The sequence below is a fragment of the Scophthalmus maximus genome, chromosome 18, assembly GCF_022379125.1.
Source record: "Scophthalmus maximus strain ysfricsl-2021 chromosome 18, ASM2237912v1, whole genome shotgun sequence".
Taxonomy (NCBI): Eukaryota; Metazoa; Chordata; class Actinopteri; order Pleuronectiformes; family Scophthalmidae; genus Scophthalmus; species Scophthalmus maximus.
In genome coordinates, this window is record NC_061532.1 from 15,862,358 (window position 1) to 15,881,539 (window position 19,182).

The 19,182-nt window shown below is 46.6% G+C and overlaps 1 protein-coding gene across 1 annotated transcript in view; it reads right to left on the reverse strand.

Moving 5' to 3' along the window:
- Positions 1 to 11,120: 11,120 nt before the first annotated feature.
- The window catches only part of rngtt (RNA guanylyltransferase and 5'-phosphatase), a 66,684-nt gene continuing 58,622 nt past the window's right edge, over positions 11,121 to 19,182 (reverse strand). The window contains exons 15-16 of the mRNA XM_035617939.2: positions 13,032 to 13,155; positions 11,121 to 11,742 (exon numbers count right to left, since the gene is read on the reverse strand). Coding sequence (XP_035473832.2) covers positions 11,573 to 11,742; positions 13,032 to 13,155 — 294 coding nt within the window. The 3' untranslated portion in view covers positions 11,121 to 11,572. The remainder of the gene's footprint in view (positions 11,743 to 13,031; positions 13,156 to 19,182) is intronic.

Below are 19,182 nucleotides of genomic sequence, written 5' to 3' on the forward strand. Positions count from 1 at the left end.
GTGATCGATGGGAGCGTTAGAAAGCTCCTCAGTCAGATGAGCTGTAGCCAGACAAAGCCTTGAGCAGGCGGCACCAGACGTGAAATATGGATTTCGAGCTTTAAGGTGGACTAACGCGCAGCGACGGAGGGCGCTTGTTATGCGAAGCGCCGTCAAACTGAGGGGATACAAAGAGCGCGGTGCTGTAAACCACTCGTCATTCTTCCGGACCGTTTTGCTCTCTTGGCGGTCGGGAACCACTTACGCTTGCGTGTGAGCGTTGGGGAATCTCTGGGCCAAATGGCATCTTTTGTTCGATTTCCGAATACAAACTGCAAATAAATGGAACGGGACACTCTTCAGACGATAACGCGCCGGTATTATTCTCTTCACCGATCAGACGAGACTGATCCGCAACCGCGCGTAAAGGTTTGTGCACGACGTCCGAAGTGTCCTGGAGGAACGGACGGCCGGCGAGAAGTGAAGACGAGATATGAAAGTTCGAAGGAAAAACCCGGGAGAAAAAAAATCGACGTCCCGGCCCGGAAAAGGAAGCGCAAGCAAGGCGGTGAATTGCTCCTCTCTGCAGAGTCGATGCATCTCCATGGAAGAGATGTCGCACAGAAAAACCTCTGACGGCCACACGTTTGTGCACACGCACGAACTTCCGTGTCTCCTGCAGATTCATTCGCAAAGGTTTGCAAGGCCGCGACCCACGGCCGCAAACTTTACACGCTGGAAAACCGCATGGGCCTTAATTTAAAGTGAAGTCAAACATGAAACCTTGGCACAAAACTAAAAGCAACGTGCGGAAAAAAGTTATTGAAAGGTTCAAATTGAGCTCTATAGTCACCATCACCAAAGGTGTGTGGAGAGAAGCAACGAGCAGGATTCAAAGATTCAAGGAAAACACTTTCAAAAACTTTTCAAAAACAACGCTCACTGTCCCCGAACGTGCGCGAAGAAAACTCCCTGCATCAAGAAAAGAAAAAAATGTGTAGCCAGACACTTTCTTGAAGTTTCTTGAAGTTTCTTTGAGGTCACGGAAAACAAAAAGTGGCAGCGCATTAACATTTGAACATTTGCTGCAGGAGCTGTATTTTCTTCTTCTTCTTCTTCTTCTTCTTCAAAGTCAACAGAAGATGGAATTTGCCAAAGGGGAGAAGGGGGGGGGGGGGGGGGGGGGGGGGGCTGGGCGGGGGGTCCCGACCCTTTGCACACACTTCGACATCTACAGTAAACAAGGGAAAATACAAAGAAAGTGGATCAAATGTTAATGTCCTGCACAACCTGCAGCATTTTTGAAGTTTTTTTCTTTTTCTATTCTCACATCTCACGATTCCTCTCTCGCTACAGTAACACTGGGGAGGAGAGACGTCACCAGGACCGTGGACAAGCCCAATCAGGAGAAATGTTGCCCCCACCCCCCCCCCCCCCCCCCCCCCCCCCCTTCCTCGACTTGACTTCTGTCCTGGATCTCCAGTCGAGTCGTCCCCCTCATGCCCGAGCCCTTTTCCCTCTCTGTCCAGTCGCCCTTTGATCGCTCCACAATATCCGCCCAATATCAATGAGCTAATCAATCACTGTCATAAGTGCATTTAATAATGCATTAGTAGTTTTTTTTTTTTTTTTTAAATTCTCTAGTGGTGACGCTGACATGTAGTTTCTGTTCCTCCCTTAGTCACACATCCATACTTACACTCCGCAAAGTTTATGTCTGGTCTGGCTTCAGTAAATCCCATTAAAAGATTATGATTCAGACTGTATAGTTAACATGTGACTCCCCATCCTATGGGGACAGAACGGGCCTCGTGTTTCTCCTGCAAGACAATGATGCAGGGAGAAGTTTGACGTGCGGCAAGAGGTGGGAGAAAGGCCTGGTCCTTCTCAGTAACACGCATCTTCGCCTCCAACCTTTTGCAAATATAAATACATGCACGTGTTTACATGCATCCATATTTGTACGTGCGTGACAATTTGCATGTATATGTGCTCACACGTGGCTGCGCAGCTCGTGCTCCATTCGCCAGGCGCTCACGTCCCTATCGGCCGCTGAACTAAACCGAAATGTTTCAATTACATGATCTCCCCCACAATCTCTCGTCGACCTCAATCACACACTGAGGTGGTCATGCAGAAAACCGCTTGACTAAATGACTCCTTATCTGTGTCGCGTCTGTCTGCCCCCGGTGGAAGGATCCGTCCCCGCCCTGCTCCTCCCCTCCTGAAGTTTTCCCTCTTCTCTCATTCATCTGAAATGTTTTTTCGAGGATACAGGATGTGGTACGTCGCACCGATTTTTAAAAAAGAAAAAATGGAAAATGTTGTAATATATCACGCGTTTGTTTCCGGTCCGTTGTATTTGAATGAGCACTGAGCGAGCGGGAGAGTCGACTCCTCGAGAGTCTCGTCCGAGGACTATCGAGCGAGCTCGCCGATGCTGCTCTGCGTCATCGAACATTCGAGACGGAAAAACGTCGTTTCATCGGCGTCGCGCTGCACAGAGGCGCTGAAGTTCTCCGGACTGATCAGGGGTGACTGTATTTGTCGGGAATGGAATAATCCACCCCTTCAATCTCGCCGGGGTGTGGCAGCTTTATTTGGAATATGGACTATTCATCGATCGTATCGGGGGACGTGAGTCACGAAAAACCGGCCCCTGTGCCGTCGGCCCGCAGCTAAAGCGCTAGGACTCCACAGAAGCGCCACAGAAATTCACTGGCTGAGTTCCGCCAGCTGGCGAATGGACCGCGGCCTCAGATTGTTCATCAACGGGAACATGAAGGGAGACGGAGATCGTGGGGGGGGGGGGGGGGAGACATATCAATAAAGTAAAGATACTTTGGTCCGTGTGTCATCGCAGGTGGCCGAGTGGGAGCTCGTGCGAAGGCAACGGTCTCTCTCTCCCGCGTCAGCTTGGCCATTTTCCCTTTGAACGGCTCTTCGCTGAGCGCACGCCGCCGCCGCCGTCCCCCTGAACATAATGGCGCGTGGCGAGACGAGACTCTACCTTCTGGCATCTTTACGGTGAAGCTTCATCAAGGAGAAGGAGGGGGAAAAAAAGCGTGAGGAAGGACTCGCATCATTTTCGTACATCATCATCATCATCATCATCATCATCAGCGGCAGTGGATGGACCTGCAGCTGTGCCACATGAGAAATTACTTTTGTTCCGACAGAAGCTGCCCCCCCCCCTCCCCCTCCCCCTCTCTCGCTCCCACCAAATCCAATTTCCACTCTGCCTCCTCCTTGACTATGATAATCTGTGTAGAGAGATGCTGGAGATCGCATTTCAGTGTACAGTATAGTTGTGATGATTGCGTCTGGAAATTGTACTAAGAGGCTTCGTGGACGATAAATATACAAAGAGTTTTATTCAGATGAAAATATGAACCTACGAAACAGGACAATGCATACCATGTGATGGAATACAGCTCCTCTGTCACACTGGGCTGGTCAGCGTGGAGCCTTCCCAGCCCCATTGAACTGGATATTAAAGCTACAGCGCCGGCGACTTGATATGTCAATGAGCCAAAATGGCAGCAGGTGGTGACCGAATCCGAAAGTACAGCCGTCTCCGCACTTGCAGACAGAATAATGGCCGCGTTCCCATTGGATCAGACGTCCGTCCAGAATCATACCAATTCATATTGACAGCCGATCCACGAGGGGCCTCGGTCGGACTTTCTGTGGACTGCCAGAGAGGCGGCTCGAGGTGTAACCTTCACAAAACACAGAGAATTGTAAATGATCCGTATTGCTCTGGTTCAAATCTGCTGCTTTATGCAACCCTTCGTCTGCCGCATGCACGGAGTGCTGCAGCATTCTGGGCTGAAGGTGTCCAAGACTGGACCTACAGCGGGGCCCCGGAGCCCGGTGGGTTCCCGAACACCCCGCGTCCATCCATCACAAAGGGATTTTGTGAAGGAGGGTCCAATATTGTTCCGCTAACCACGTGTCCCCCGACTTGTGAACGTGCTTCGTGCCAACATCTCCTTTGACCTTGTCCTCCCGTGGAGCATAGCCCTTAAACAAAGGGCACAACAGCGAGCGCAGACCCCCGCCGAGGCCGAGCAATCCGCCTCGCAGGAGAGACGAAGCCTTCCACAAACTCCCTGCATCCCCATCCGGACCCTTCTCAAGACTCTTCGATAGGATTTTCATGCAAATCGGTCCATAACTGTCTGAGTAATCCTGCCATGGGGCTGTTCTCAGACATGGACTCTGAGCAACGGAGTTTGCCGTTCAAATGTGAAGAATGCAGCAGGTCGCCGTGGATCTTTCCTGGAGATGTTTCCTGCTGTATTCTCTCACGGGCACAATCGGAAAGTGCCCCCCCCCCCCGAAATTTGGCACCGCCGACCCGATTAGCTTTCTGCGAAGCAGGTGAGATGAAAGAGTCAGGGGGGCCGCGCGGACCTGACCCCCCCACCCCCCCTCCGATCGCGAAGGAGCAGAACAGCCGAGTGCTTCCCACAATGAGGCTCTTTCAGGAGAACAGTTTGCACAGGAAGCTATTTCTTCTCTAGTAGAACTCCACCTTGTTCACACCTGTATGATCTTCTGACTGCTCATGTTCGATGCCCCTTTGGATTCATCACCCTGCAGGCTGGTGTGACTACAAACAGGATGTTGTTTTGGCCCGTGTGTATGTGTGTGTGTGTGTGTGTGTGTGTGTGTGTGTGCCTACGAAATAACTCAACAACGCATGGACGGATTTTCACCAAACTCGGTGGGAATATCACCTGGGAAGGCCTCCACAGATGACTTCTCTTTCAGGGGTCAAGGTCAAGGTCAACACAAAATATGATCCGAAAAACTCATTTGCATTGATCAGAAAGTTGCTCCCCATCACACGATGAAGCGTCGTCGCGAAGAAGCCACAATGGAATCAGGAAATGACGCCGTGCATAATTCAAAAATGTTTTCTGTAAATATGAAAAAAAAGTTCATCATTAAATTCTGTTCAGGCCAAAGTGCAGGTGCTGGTAATGACTCTGAATGAATTATTTTTGAAAATGTCAACCACGAAACAAAAAGAAAATTGCCCCCACCGGCTAAATGAGCCCCCAACCTGCAGGAACATTGAGCGGCAAAGCGACTTCGGTGTTGATCGCAGAAAAATGTTGTCGTGCCGAAGGGGCACAGCGCTCGCGACGCAGGAGACGTCTGAGGAGGAGCGAAGAAGAAAAAAGAAAAAGGGGCAAAATTCAATAAATAAACGCCTCGACCTTTTCAGATGACAAGCGGCCGGTTGTTGCCGCTCATTTCCCCCGGCGCTCTGCGTCCATTCACCGAGGCTTTAAATAAATGGGCCGAACGGGGAAGAGCGCCAACGCCAACTCCAACGCCCTCCAAAGTCACAGTGCAGCCGAAACACTCGGCAGAGATTAGTCGTTTAGTAATTTACTGGCCATAACTCGCGAGTGCAACTCGAGGCGACAAAATGCGAGGGCTGCAGCGAGCGATTCGTTTCGTGATCGATGATGTTTCCCCGAACCCCCGAGACGACGTTTTGTTTTGTCCACACACCAAAGATCTTCGGTTCACTGTCACAGAGGAGCAAAGAAACCAGAAATTATTATTATTATTATTATTATTATTATAAATTATGTAAGAAGCTGAAATCAGAGAATTGTGACTTTTTTTTCCCCCCATAAAGAACTACTTGGACCGATTAATCCATTATCAAATTAGTTTAGTAGTAATTTAGCAGCCGATTACTAATGAATTAACTGTTGCAGCTCTGCAAAATACCACACACGTCAATACTCAATACAACACACAGTACAGTACCACAGTCTGACTGCAGTCGTACTACAACACTTGTGGAATTGTAGCTTTGCAAAGTTGGACATCAAGGGAAAGAAAGTCTTCTCTTTTGCCGTATAAATTGTACGTAGGTACTTCAATATCTCTGGGTGTATAAACCTGTTAAGGGAAACACGTCTGAGCAGTAAATGGAGAGAAGTTCCTGAAAAATATATTTTTTGGGGTCGTGATCGATTTTACTGTTCAGGAGCTCCGCAAATTGTTGAACAAGAATATACATTAGAATTGTAATTTGCTCGCTGTCTGTCTTTCAAATGACCTTCTCTTTTTTTTTTCGCGTCGAAGGACAATGCACACTTCATTATAGTTCTCATTTCTTAAGTGTTATTTTAGAGTTTTGTCATGAATGTCAAAAAGGTGTTTTATTCTTGTGGTTTGCGAGTCAAAGAGAAACAGCGTAGATGAGACGCCCACCGAGTTGCACCACTGGGGAAACCCAAAAAAGTGTGCGAATGTTTCATTTATGACTCGCTGTCTCCTTAGGAAGAGCCGGAGAAGTAAAACCAGACTGGTCTGAACCACGTCGAATCGCAGAGCATCATATTTTTTTGGGGGCAATCTCATTGATGTTGAAATCCATCAGGGGTGAAACGTACTGCATCGCGTTTGCTTCGCGAGAATCTCTGACTAATCAGATCATTGGTGAAGGAGTTGCACGTAATTATACTGTCAATGTGCAGGAGGTCCGACCTAAAGCTTATTCTATCTCTGGGTGCTTTGCGGCAAAATCGGAGCAGCACCGGAGAGGAGAGTTAAACGGGCGCTTCCCTAGTTATCCACTCGTGGCCGAACCTTTGAAAGCGCAACACGATTTGCAATACCTTTTTAAACTTTAATCGTCACGTCCTCAGACTCACGTTCGTTCGTCAAGATCACGGCAGCGTCGCTCGGCTGCCGTTGCAAATGGCCGCCGCCGCCACAAACAACCACCTCGTGATTGATACACTTCCCGATGGAGACGGAGAATCGGCGCTGCGGCTTCATCACCATTCTTCGCCCCCCCCCCAAATGGGAGTCATTTGTTTCCGCGTGGCATCACGCCTGCGAAGAGCTCACGAGAAAGATAAATCAGCCGGAAAAATGACTGGCGGCGCCAGACGCCGTCCTCGAAACTCCAGCAGACAAGAAAAACATGCACGCAATTAAATTTCTAATTTCAGTGGAGTCAGGTCCGAACCGTCCGACTTCATTATCAAGAGCAAAAAGCTTGTTATTGAAATTGGGCCGTGTGTTAATTATTAATCCACTGCGTTCACTCACCTGTTCACCGTAACTCAGGAAGAAGTCGCTGACTACGAATCTTTGAACTGAAACAAATCCTGTCACTTTCCTCCGCAGTTATTCGGAAGCATTATTTATGAATTTGTCACGGACGAAATATACATGAGGAAGGCTGCGTGTTACAGTCACAACAGCACATTTGATATGGTTCTGCACCAGAGCGCCGCCCAAACTGGCAACACGAGGCCTCCGAAATTAACGCTAAATGTCGGCAAGATGCAATACGCACGTGAACAGTAGGGGCAGTGTTGGGGCAGATGAGTCAGTAAGCGATTTTGGAGAAACTTCACCATGTGCCAAGAATAATTTTGTTTGCAGAAATGATTATTTTAGTGGGTCTTTTGGCCTTATTGTTTGTCAAACACAATAGAAAAAACAATATCACATCTATAGTTTAAGTAGGTACAACATGTCAGTACACAGGCCGGTGTGAGCTGCACAGAAAGGCCCCGCGTCACAGAATGCATTATTCAAAACGCGGATGATATTGAGACGATAATGGCCTGCCAGTCGTCTCTGCCGATTCAATATCCTCGCCGCAGCCCGCACCTGAGCCGAGAAGGAGCGAGCCGCGTAATCTCCGCCTGCTGTGTGTGTGTGTGTGAGTGTGTGTGTGTGTGTGTGTCTGTTGCCCAGAGTGCAGGAGCACAGGTGGGTTTTACAGTGCGTTTACACTTCCAGAATCCATGCCTCCTGCACTCTGGGCAACACACACACGCACACACGCACACACACACACACACACACACACACTATTGCTGTTTCTGGATTTGGCTCTCCATGCGTTTGCGTGGCAGTGTTTTCAGTGTTCTGGTTAACATGAGATCAGGCAACCAGGCAGCTCTCGGGTTGACAGGATGCAGGGTGAATTTCAGTGAATGGAATTCAGGGAGGGGAGAAAAAGAATAATCCAGGCGTACACGTGTGTCTGCTGCTGCGGATCGGGCACCTGCTGCGTGAGCAGCCACGTCTCAGCGGCAGCAACCTCGCGACAAACAGGTGAGCGGGGGCTTTGATGAGAGTCAGCCGGCTTTCATGTGCAGCCAGAAGGGGAAGAGAGCGCCGGGAGCAGAGCTCATCCATCTCTCTGCTGTGAGAGGAACAGTGGCCTCAGGCACCAACAGACAGGGGCTTGGGCTTACACTCTCTCTCACACACACACACACACACACACACACACACACACACACACACACACACACACACACACACACACACACACACACACACACACACACACACACACACACACACACACACACACACACACACACACACACACACACACACACACACACACACACACACGACGCAGAGGCTTTGTTCCACCCTCGTATGTTCCACTCGCGTTCATTCTCTGACTCCTGATCGAAATTCTCCACGCTGCAATGACGGAGCACCGTCGTCACACCCGTCTTAAAATAAGCACAAATTCTGAGTTCTAAAAAAACCAAAAACCTCCCCAAATCTTTTTACTGCATGAGAAAAACACAGATGTCGAACAAACTGGCACAACACAGCCGTTGTGGGGGGAAGAAAAGCACTTTAAGCCAAAGACAGAAACAAATTCATAAATATACAGCTTTTGAATTTCAGTCATTTCAAGTGGCATCATCCACCTCGTGGTTCAGAGACAGAAGCTGTTCCTCATGAAAATGAAACATAGATAAAAACTGAGAATTCACTCTGATCACACAGTCCAAAAAAAAAGAAATAAAAATCAAACCAAGAATTTCTATGCAGAGCGACTACATCATTTCTGCAAACACTGATAAACAGTGCAGATGGGAAACACTCCTAGCAACAGGGGGAGGAAAGAAAAAAAAAAAAGAAGTTCCCTGGCAACAAGGGTCTTCCAAAGGGAAGAAGAATGATGAGCGTGTTTTAAATCAGAGGGGAAATCATCTTCATCTTCCCGCCCTTCGCGGGGAGGTCAGCGGTTAACAAGGAGAGAGTGCTTAGGAGTCGACGGACGCCGTGGCTGCCAGACGATCCTTCAGCCGTGTGCGTGTGGTCGTGACGCAGACAGACAGACAGACAGACAGACAGACAGACAGACAGACAGACAGACAGACAGACAGACAGACAGACAGACAGACAGACAGACAGACAGACAGACAGACAGACAGACAGACAGACAGACAGACAGACAGACAGACAGACAGACAGACAGACAGACAGACAGACAGACAGACAGACAGACAGACAGACAGACAGACAGACAGACAGACAGACAGACAGACAGACAGACAGACAGACAGACAGACAGACAGACAGACACACACACACACACACACACACACACACACACACACACACACACACACACACACACACACACACACACACACACACACACACACACACACACACACACACACACACACACACACACACACACACACACACACACACACACACACACACACACACACACACACACACACTTACACTTTTTCTTTCTGATATGAGCAGCTGAAGGCTTTTGGTAGAGAGACGCCTCGTCAGACTCGGTGCCGCGGACTTTATCCAATATTATTATTATCGATTTTTTTTTTTAGTAATTTTCACAATTACAGTGTTTTTAATTCCCCTCTGGCAGAAGGCTGCCACAAACAGTTTCCCTTTCCTCCGCAGCTGACCTCATCAACAAGAGCAGAGACCCCCCGCTGACGCCGCCCCCCCCCTCCCCATATGGACATAACACATTACATTAATGCACACACCACCTCCGCACATCTCGCCCCGGGGAGCACTTGCACCTTTTTTTTCTCCCGCACAACCCGTACAGCTGCACCTCACACATACTGATTGCTCACACATACTTATACTTCTATATTTTTTACTTCATTGTCGTTTTCCGTTATCGCTCCTCTCCTTGTACTTAGTTTTTCATTTTCTTTTGTTGTGCACGAAAACACCAAAGCAAACCCACTGGGCAATACACACGATTCTGATTCTGATAAAATTAGAGCATTTTGTTCTGTGGTAGCTGGTACAGCTTAGTGGGTTACACCGCTGACCTTTGTACAGAAGGTCAGGGGATTCAATTTCCAGTCAGGGCTAAAATCCAGTGTGGGCCCTTCATGCTACCTGCCTCCCGCTGATGAGAGTCAAAAAAACGATTGTGGCAAAGTCAGTCACTTTGGACAAAAGCATCAGCAAAATCTATGTAATATATCGTAATGAATATAATATGAATTTATAGATAAACTTTCCCTGAGGAAAGTAAGGAAATCCCAAGTCATCCAGGTCCCAGACCTTCGACTTGTTGGGTTAATTCAAATCCGGCGATGAGCCAGTTTGTGCCGAACCGCACAAGTCCACGAAACAGAACTTTGGAGGTGAATTTGGGAACAGGGGCGACATCTCCCTACGTAGTGTATATTGGGATCGGTGCAGCTTCACGGTTAAATTATTTATAAATGAATACATTTCCAAAAGATGCAGCTTCTGTTTGGGTGAAAACGACATCGGCAGGAACGTCTGCCACTCGCTAGCGATTGGTTTCGGTGAATAATCCCAACGAACAAGGCGGGGGCCAGAACGTCGGGCTGGAAGTCAAGTGAAGCAGCCGGTCTGTGACGACGAGTATTGAAATGTGACCGACTTCGTCATGTTTCCTGATGAGAGAGTCCCCACCCACCTAACTACGATCGTCACGATCCTAACCAATCGCGAGCCACCGTCATCAAATCGGACGCTTTCCCTTTAATTTGTCACTCAACTGTAGATCCACTCTACTCTTTCTTTATTCCTTTGTCTCACCCATCATGTCGTCATCTCTTCAGAAGTCAAGTCCACACAGACGGGCTTCCCCTCAGACGAAATCTTATAAAACACACACACACACAAAAAAAAAAAGACTTCAAGATCCAGACTTGAACTATTCGATCTGACTCCTGATATGAAAACATTTACAACGACAACAACATGATCAACTTAATTGAACCCCAAAGCAAAATCCAAAGCAGCTCCTTCGTGTTGATCCTAACGGGATCAGTGTGAATCCATTAAGACGAGAGACGGAGCTTTGACTACGTTTACTCCTCATTCAATACAAATCAAGGATCTGGTCGACAAAAACACAAACAAGGACTTCTGCGTCGGGCAGGTGTTATTCCGTAGCCATAACAATGTCCCCGTGGATAAATACCAATTAGCTCAGATTTTAAAAAAGATAAATAGAAAAAAAAAACCAAATAAAAAATAAACTAAACTTCATGTTTTTTTTTTTTTTCATTTTAATAAGAACACCAGCAATTAAAGCTACAAAGAAGTCTACAGGGTAAATGGATGACGCGGGGGCGGTCGATGAAAAGGTTTCTAATGAAGCGAATGTGCAGATGGGTACGAAAGCCTTGAAACGTCCGTTTGTTCCGTCGGGGGGAGGGGGAGGGGGAGGAGGGGGGGGTGTGTGGCTGGTGACGTGGATGTACACAGTGACTGTGGAGCAGTCCAGAGGGCCCCCGGCTGCTGGCTACGGGATGGCTCGGTTGGGTCTCTTTGGAGGGGGAGGGGGCATTAGCTGGGCGTCTGGGTCTGGCGGGTGTTTCCTGGGGTTCTGGGCCTGGACTGCCTGGGCGCAGCGGTCCAGGAACTCCAGCAGGATCTCCTTAGTGACGGGCTCCTGGATGCTTTTGCACACAGCTGCGGAGAGAAGGAATGAACAAACAGACACCGGAGGAAGTTACTACACAGACGATGAACGTTCACACGTTGCGGTTTTAAGCCTGATTTTCAACTTGCTGACGCATTTCGGAGCTCGCCGAAAGGCCCAGTCACCAGTCGCTGTGTGCGATCCGAGAGGCTACAGTTCTACAGTTGTAGCAGGATAATAATCTAGACACACCGCCGACAAGCGTAACATTATTATTAGTGTGTGTGTGTGTGTGGAGAGTTGTGTAACTGTATCTCAGTCAGTGTGTTCGCAATCAGAGATTTGTAAATGTGTAAAACGAATCTGAATCTACATGTAGCGTCGGAGGCGAAGACTGCACTTCAATATTTTCGTCTCCTCCTCCCCCGCATGTGGAACCACGACGTTTTGCTTCTTTTTCCTCTTCTGTTGTTTACGGCCGCCTCAACTTCCTGCAATTGGTCTCAAAGTCTGAACAAGAGTTTTCACATTGCAAACGAAACCGGAACCATGGATCAGTACGATCCGGACCGAGAGACCCGCCTCCTTTTGGTTGGATTCAATTTTGGTGGCATGGTCCGAGGGCGTCTCTTTGTGCGGACTGAACTGAAAAGTCCGGAAAGTCTGCGCCACACAAGGTAGGTGTGGAACCACCTCAGGAAAGAAGTCTTGTTGTAAATGTTTTTTTTCGTCCGGTCATCTGCCGCGACAGCTGTCACTTTTGGGAAAACTCTTAATTGAATGAATTCAAAGTGAAATGATGTAAGCTACGGATATTGTCTCAAGGTTTTTTTTCGACACAGGCATCTTTAGCTTCCACCAGCTGTTGGCAGCACGTGTAGCAGAATCTCAAACTCAATAATTGGATGTTTCTTGCTGAATTGCAGCCTGGGAGTCGTGGTTAATTCATCACTTGATGCTTTTGTACGTGCAAGGACCGCACCCCTGAGTCGTCAAAGAAAACTTGTACAGCTGATGATCCGAGCGGGAGGATTTCATGCTGATCCGAGCTGTAAATTCTCTCCTCCTCTCCAACTTTTCCATCACCTCACATTGTCTAATGGAAAAAAATCAGAGGAGCCCAGAGTACCTCTTTCCCACTTCACAGCGCCGTCGGAACATTCATGACGCAGACGACTACGTGCTTCTTTCTAAATGGAACACGTGTGATTTCAGCTCAGGTAGAAATGCAGAACATTCTGTATCATTGATCTCAGGCTGACTGTAGAGAGAGAGAGAGAGAGAGAGAGAGAGAGAAGAGTGAGATATGAATAGGCAAGGTAACAGCTGGACGTCTCACCCATGGCCGTCTCGTAGGAGTTGGGGAAGCTCTTGTCCACCCGCTGCCTCATGAACACCCAGCTGTTGCTGGCGAAGGTGCACTCGATGATCTTGTTGTCGTACAACTTCAGCTCCTTCGTGGCCTGTGCAGACAAAGATGAAGACCAACACAACTGTTTGTACCTTTTAAAAAGATAAAAGTGAAGAAATGTTAAGAGTTATTTTCGTCTCAGTCAAACGCCACGGTGATGATGACGATAATGATGATGATGATGACGATGATGATGACGATGATGATGATGATCATCCGGTTGCTGCCAACAGCTCTGCAAAATTATTATCTTCACTTTTGCCATTGCTACTTCTTAGCAATGGACACATTGAGTGGCAGTGGCGAGGATAAATGACGCTCTGTGGAGCTTCGCAGGCAACGTCCGAATGCAATTGATGGAATTTACAAAGTGGGGAATACAGCTACGGGGACGATGGTGTTAAAAATCGAGTAGGATCGTACGAACAACAATAAAAGTGCAGCCCAGGATGATGGATTATATTGATTCTGGCACCAGCAGAAAACAACATTTGTTAGTTTGGCTACAATTGGGAAAAAAATAAGTCATTATTTCAAAATCGATTAGACTTTGAGGAATTAGACCTGTAACGTGTTTTAAACTGTAGATTATTTTGAAAGGAACTTTTATTTCTGCTGCTGTGTCATTTCAACTCTTCTGCCTTGGCACTTTATTACATATTAGTATATTAATACAATTGTTTCAGCACTAAAGTTTAAACAAAACAACCGAACATGGCTTTCAACCATGTTTCATGGTCTTCATCAGCACACATGGTTTGCCCAGACTCTTGGAAATGGCCGCGGCTGCGGTGACAGACAACAGAAGAACCAGAAGAAAAAAAAGCAAGTAAGGTGACCTTGAGCGAATATTATTTTGCTTAGCTATCATTTTTCAGGGTCAAAAAAATAAACACAACTCACATGAATGTTCTATAAAGTACGAAGAGCGACGGCGTGTCGTAAGGTCGCATGACGACAACCGTCAAATAAATAATATGGCAATTAAATGTATGTAAGAAAATATAAGGAATTCAGCCATGTCTGAAAGCAGCGTATGATGTATTATGCATTTCAATATTAACTGGATGGGAGCGGAGAAAAAAAAATCACAATTAACGAGAGAAGAAAATACCACATATAAAGTTAAACAGACTTTCGTTTGTTGTAATGCTGTTTAAGGACTTGGTCTAAAAACTGCTGTATTCATACACAAACAAACAGACACTCAGACAGTGGGAGCGTCTGACTCTCTGTGATAAAGGTCTGAACGAAGCCGCGCAACAGTTAAAGTTCCTGCTCGTCCTATCACCGACTTATTTCATCACTTTCCGCTTTGGAAGGAAAATCCACTCTACGCGCCGAGCACATGGCACGCTGACGATCTAGTGTGAGTCAAAGAAGACATTTGAGCATCTGTTGTTTGTTTGTCGAAGGAGTCACTGAGAGGATTCTCAGGACTTGGAAAATACACACCCTGGAGCTGCTGGGAAGCAAAACAGAACCGAACACCAAGAATATAACTCTGTGAGGATTGTGAGGAGACGCTGACCTCCGGGGACCACATGTGACCACGTGTGACCACGTGTGACCACGTGTGACCACGTGTGACCACGTGACCCGCGCAGCCAAGGTCAGACCGTAGGTCCGACGTTGCCAGGAGAGCGTCGGTGTTTGGCAAGTCCCCAAAAACACCAGAGTAAGAGCTCGTCCGATCCTGGAGCGAGGTGGCATCTGGGCTCACAGTGGGGGTAAGACTCACACAGGAAGCAAAGGAGGTGTGTGAGGAAGGCAGGAGGAAGGGGCGAGAAAGAACCCGGGCCAAAGACAGACACGATAATGGATTTCATATGTTGACCTTCACACGTGACGACTCATTGGCACGCACGAGGAGCCACCGCCGTCATTTTAAACATCTCCCTCTGATCTCAGTTTTGAGTAAAAACCGACTGCAAATCAAACGTTTCTGTATTTTGGAAGAGGGAACGGCGGACGATCTAAAGCGGGCGACAGGATCTCTAAGCTTTCCCCTAAAGCTCGACACAGCACGCTGCCAGAAATCTGTGCGGGGCAGCGTCGGCGGGGCGGGGCGGGGCGGGACGCTGTGCTGCCACAGACTCGAGATCCCTTCCTGCTGGTGAAGGTCGACATGTTGGCTGCCATTTTCTCATCACCACTTGGCACCTAATCCGTCCAAATCCGTGTCGTGATGGCAGCGCACACGCGCCACCGGTTGTCAGGGACTGTGGCAGGCGGCGTCTTCGTCAGCTGCAGAGACGAAGGGCTCAAGTCGTTCTGCTCTCTGTTCCAACATACAGCATGAAGGTATTTCAATATAAAGAAAACCCAGATGAAAGAAAATACTCATTCTACTCGTTTATTTTTTCAGGAAAATCCTGTTGCGTGTTTGCGACTGCATCGCAAACAATCCTCACGAAAATCCCCCCCCCGCATTTACTGACAGACCGCTTGTGTGTGCGTCACTTGTAACGACAACCTGTTCGGATAAATATATGTGGGCACAGGAAATATATATATATATATATGTAAAAAAAAAAAAGCTGCATTCTGCAATGACGACTTTGTTGTTATCATGTGAGACCAGAGCCAACAATAGATACTGAAGAAAATACAGTAGATGTTTACACATTTAAATAAAAATGCTGTTGACAATTGTAGTTTTTAAGTCCAGTCTAATACTTATATATTACAAGTAAAAAAGTACATATCTTCTACACTCCTACTTCTACTAGTGCGACTTTTACTCGAGAATAATTTCTTTACACTTCTTCCACCACTCGTCATTGTCGACGCTATTTTTAAAAACAGCACGTCGAGGTTGGACTGTGACTCAGGCAGAGGCTGGAGCATCTCATATTGCAGAATATACCACAGTGTCGCAGCCAGACAGACACACACTGGGCTCCTACAGGTGTCTTTTTAATGAGGAAAGGCTGAGAAGACCTTGTGGCGAGCAGCACTCCCCGGAAATATCTGGATCTACACTCCGAGCTTCCAAAGAAAGGGAAGAACAAGGCCAACGCATGAAAATATAGTTTAACTCCCAAGCACAGCATTGTGTCTGCTACATCGTGCCGTGAAGCAGAAACCGGGACCAGACACACACAGCTACGAGAGTTTATGACATTTGACCTTTTACCAGCCCCGAGCACAACGAATGCACTCGACCCGCTTCTTTATCAAATATTGGAATCGGTGTCAGGCCGCGGCGCCGGGACACTGTGCCACACTTGTGTTATTACGGAAACTTTCACAGAGACAGGGACGTCAGATGGGCAAACATTCCAAGTTTGTAATTTCCTCGAAGAGACAATTTTGTTTTCCTGACCCGGGCCTTTGTTTCATTCCAAAACCTAATCAGAACCGGCGACCCCCGAGGTCCGCCACACCGCAGCACTCGGGTCCATTCTAATAACGAGAGAGTAGATTAAGGAATGCATAAGTAGAGGGAGGATATGAGATGCAGAAAGTAACGGACTTGAACAAACACGACCCTCAGCCTTCAAAAACAAATGTTCAATCTTTAATATATGCTTTCAAGCAGAATACATTATCCGCCTTCTCTCCATTAATATCAGCCCCAGCTCAAATACACACAAGTCAAAGGAGTGACTCAGCACGACGCCGTGAATTGTTACGTTTAAATAGTTGCTCTGTTATCGCCAATGTGATTTCTACCAATTTCGGCAGGATGTGGCCTTGTCACAACAACAAACATCTACGTCCAATGACCCGTGAACCCGTGAAATGACCTCAGTCTCATATGTCTCTAATGTGTATAGAAAATATGTATGATACCGATCATTATTCCACGTGTTCAGATTATCACACTTCTCTGAGGAGAAAAACAAGGTAATAATGTGTACAACCGTCAGGTCTGACAGTTAATTAAGGAGAAACAAATGAACAGACACACCAAGAGAAGAAGAACGTGACAAACTTTCACTACCCAACCCACAGAATTGTGTTTTTATCTTTTACCTTTACATTTTAAAATAATGAGTTACTTTGTTGTGCCGCATCATTAAGTGTCTGTCTTGCGTTTTCTGTGGGCGGCAAAATAAATTACTGTCAGCTTTCATAGTTTAATCCCACGTCTTTAAATAACAGTCAGAAGCTGTGGGCAACAATGGATCCCCAAAAGTTAAGAACAACTGTGACGGCGGGGCTGTCACCTTGTGAAGATGCGCATGTGCTTACGTGTGTGTGTGTGTGAGACCACGAACAAATTTTGTAACTGTCATTTTTAAAAATTATTATTATATTTTAATGTGATTTTATCTGTTTCTTCCCAATTGCGTTTAATGTTTTATGTTAAGCACTTTGAATTGCCTTGTTGTTGAAATGTGCTATACAAATAAACTTGCCTTGCCTACGCTAACTGCATTAACTTTGAAACATCTCACAGTCTTCGTCCTGTATGAAAAAAACTAAGGAAATTTAAATTGATTGACCAACATCAGTGGTTTAAATGATTTTTTTTGTAAAAACAGAAGCCAACACTGCACTGATGCAGGGCTTTTTGAAAATGAAACACTGTGGACTGATATATTTTCCTTTACGCACCGGAGCTGGTTGATGTTTTGCTGCAGTGAGCGTAGGCGTTAAAGGTATTCACAAAAATACTTCACCTTTGTCTTGCATACACTTTGCATACTACCTTTTTCTTCTTGCAAAAGAATTGTGACTGCGACACCTCGAGCCTGGGAATCTCACAATTATGAAAAAATAACAGATTTGTGCTTCTCTAAAAATAAGTCCACTACTGTTGGAACTATAATATTCACGGCGTTCACAGATCTTACTAATTCCTCTGCTGATTACAGTGTGATTATAACCAACAGAAATTGTAGCCGAGTAATGCAGAGGTGCATTAGATGTAGCGTACAGAGATTTGAATGGACTAACAAGCAAAACAAGGCTGCAACGCTCAGGAGACTGACGCCATCATTACATTTCCTGTTAATACATTTGATTATAACTGTATGTTTTGGTAAATTGGTAAACATAAGCGCTGATACCAATTTTTGCTTTGAAATGTTCCTACCGATACCAATATATTGGTCGGGCTCTATTAAATACACATTAATCTATCGACAGAGCTGGACCCTCTTTGCATAATTAAACTATTTTCAGTGAATGCTAATGAAGTCCAGAGACGTTAACACCGGAACCCCCTGTAGGACGGTGTAAGGAATTACAACAATAATGAGCTAAAGCGGAAGAAATTAGCCAATTACACGACATGTTTTCTAATTACAGAAACAAATTGGTTTTAATTTCAATGTTCTGGCAGCTGCATGCTTTCAAATGAGCAGGTCCGCCACAAGTTCCATCTTATCAACACATAACACACACACACACACACAATAAATATCCAAAGTAGTACGCTGTTGTTGTGCACGACAGGCCACAAACAAACACACACACACAGACTGTGCAGAGGACACACCTCATGTCAGATTTATCAGGAACATTATTCAGGTTGCCAGAACCACCATGCCGCCTTGTCATGTGCAGGCATGTAATTATCATTTTTTTGCATATTTGCACTTGGTCTGACTGTAAAACACGTTTCACAACAAAAATAGCAGCATGGAAGCCGACAGGAGACGACCTCAGGTCTGCAGCTTCGTGCTCCGTCTCCCTGAGAGGAGCTCGGAGACCGAGCAGCAAACAGAGACGCCGCCTTGTTCTGCAACAGAGCCCAAGGGGCCGATACATGGGAATCATCTAGTGTGTCTGAAACCATGACTGTAACTGTTGGAAAGCCTACACATACTAAGAGCCATTTAGTCAGCGTGGAAAAATTTCCATACACAACAACAGCATTTGAGAGAAATGTGCAGTTAATGGAAAATTGTAGAACAAACACTACGATACTATCGTTTTGCTCCTAAACGTTTTCATTGCCCCAGACCAGTGAATTTGCATAAAACCTCTCATGTATAAGAGATGCTACTTATCGTGGAGTGCACTTGATTCTGTGCCTGTGTGTGCGCACACTACTGTAGGTCAAAGGTCTGTTGATGTGTGTGTTAACCCAGACAGCACAACTCTGTGTATTCACACAGATAAT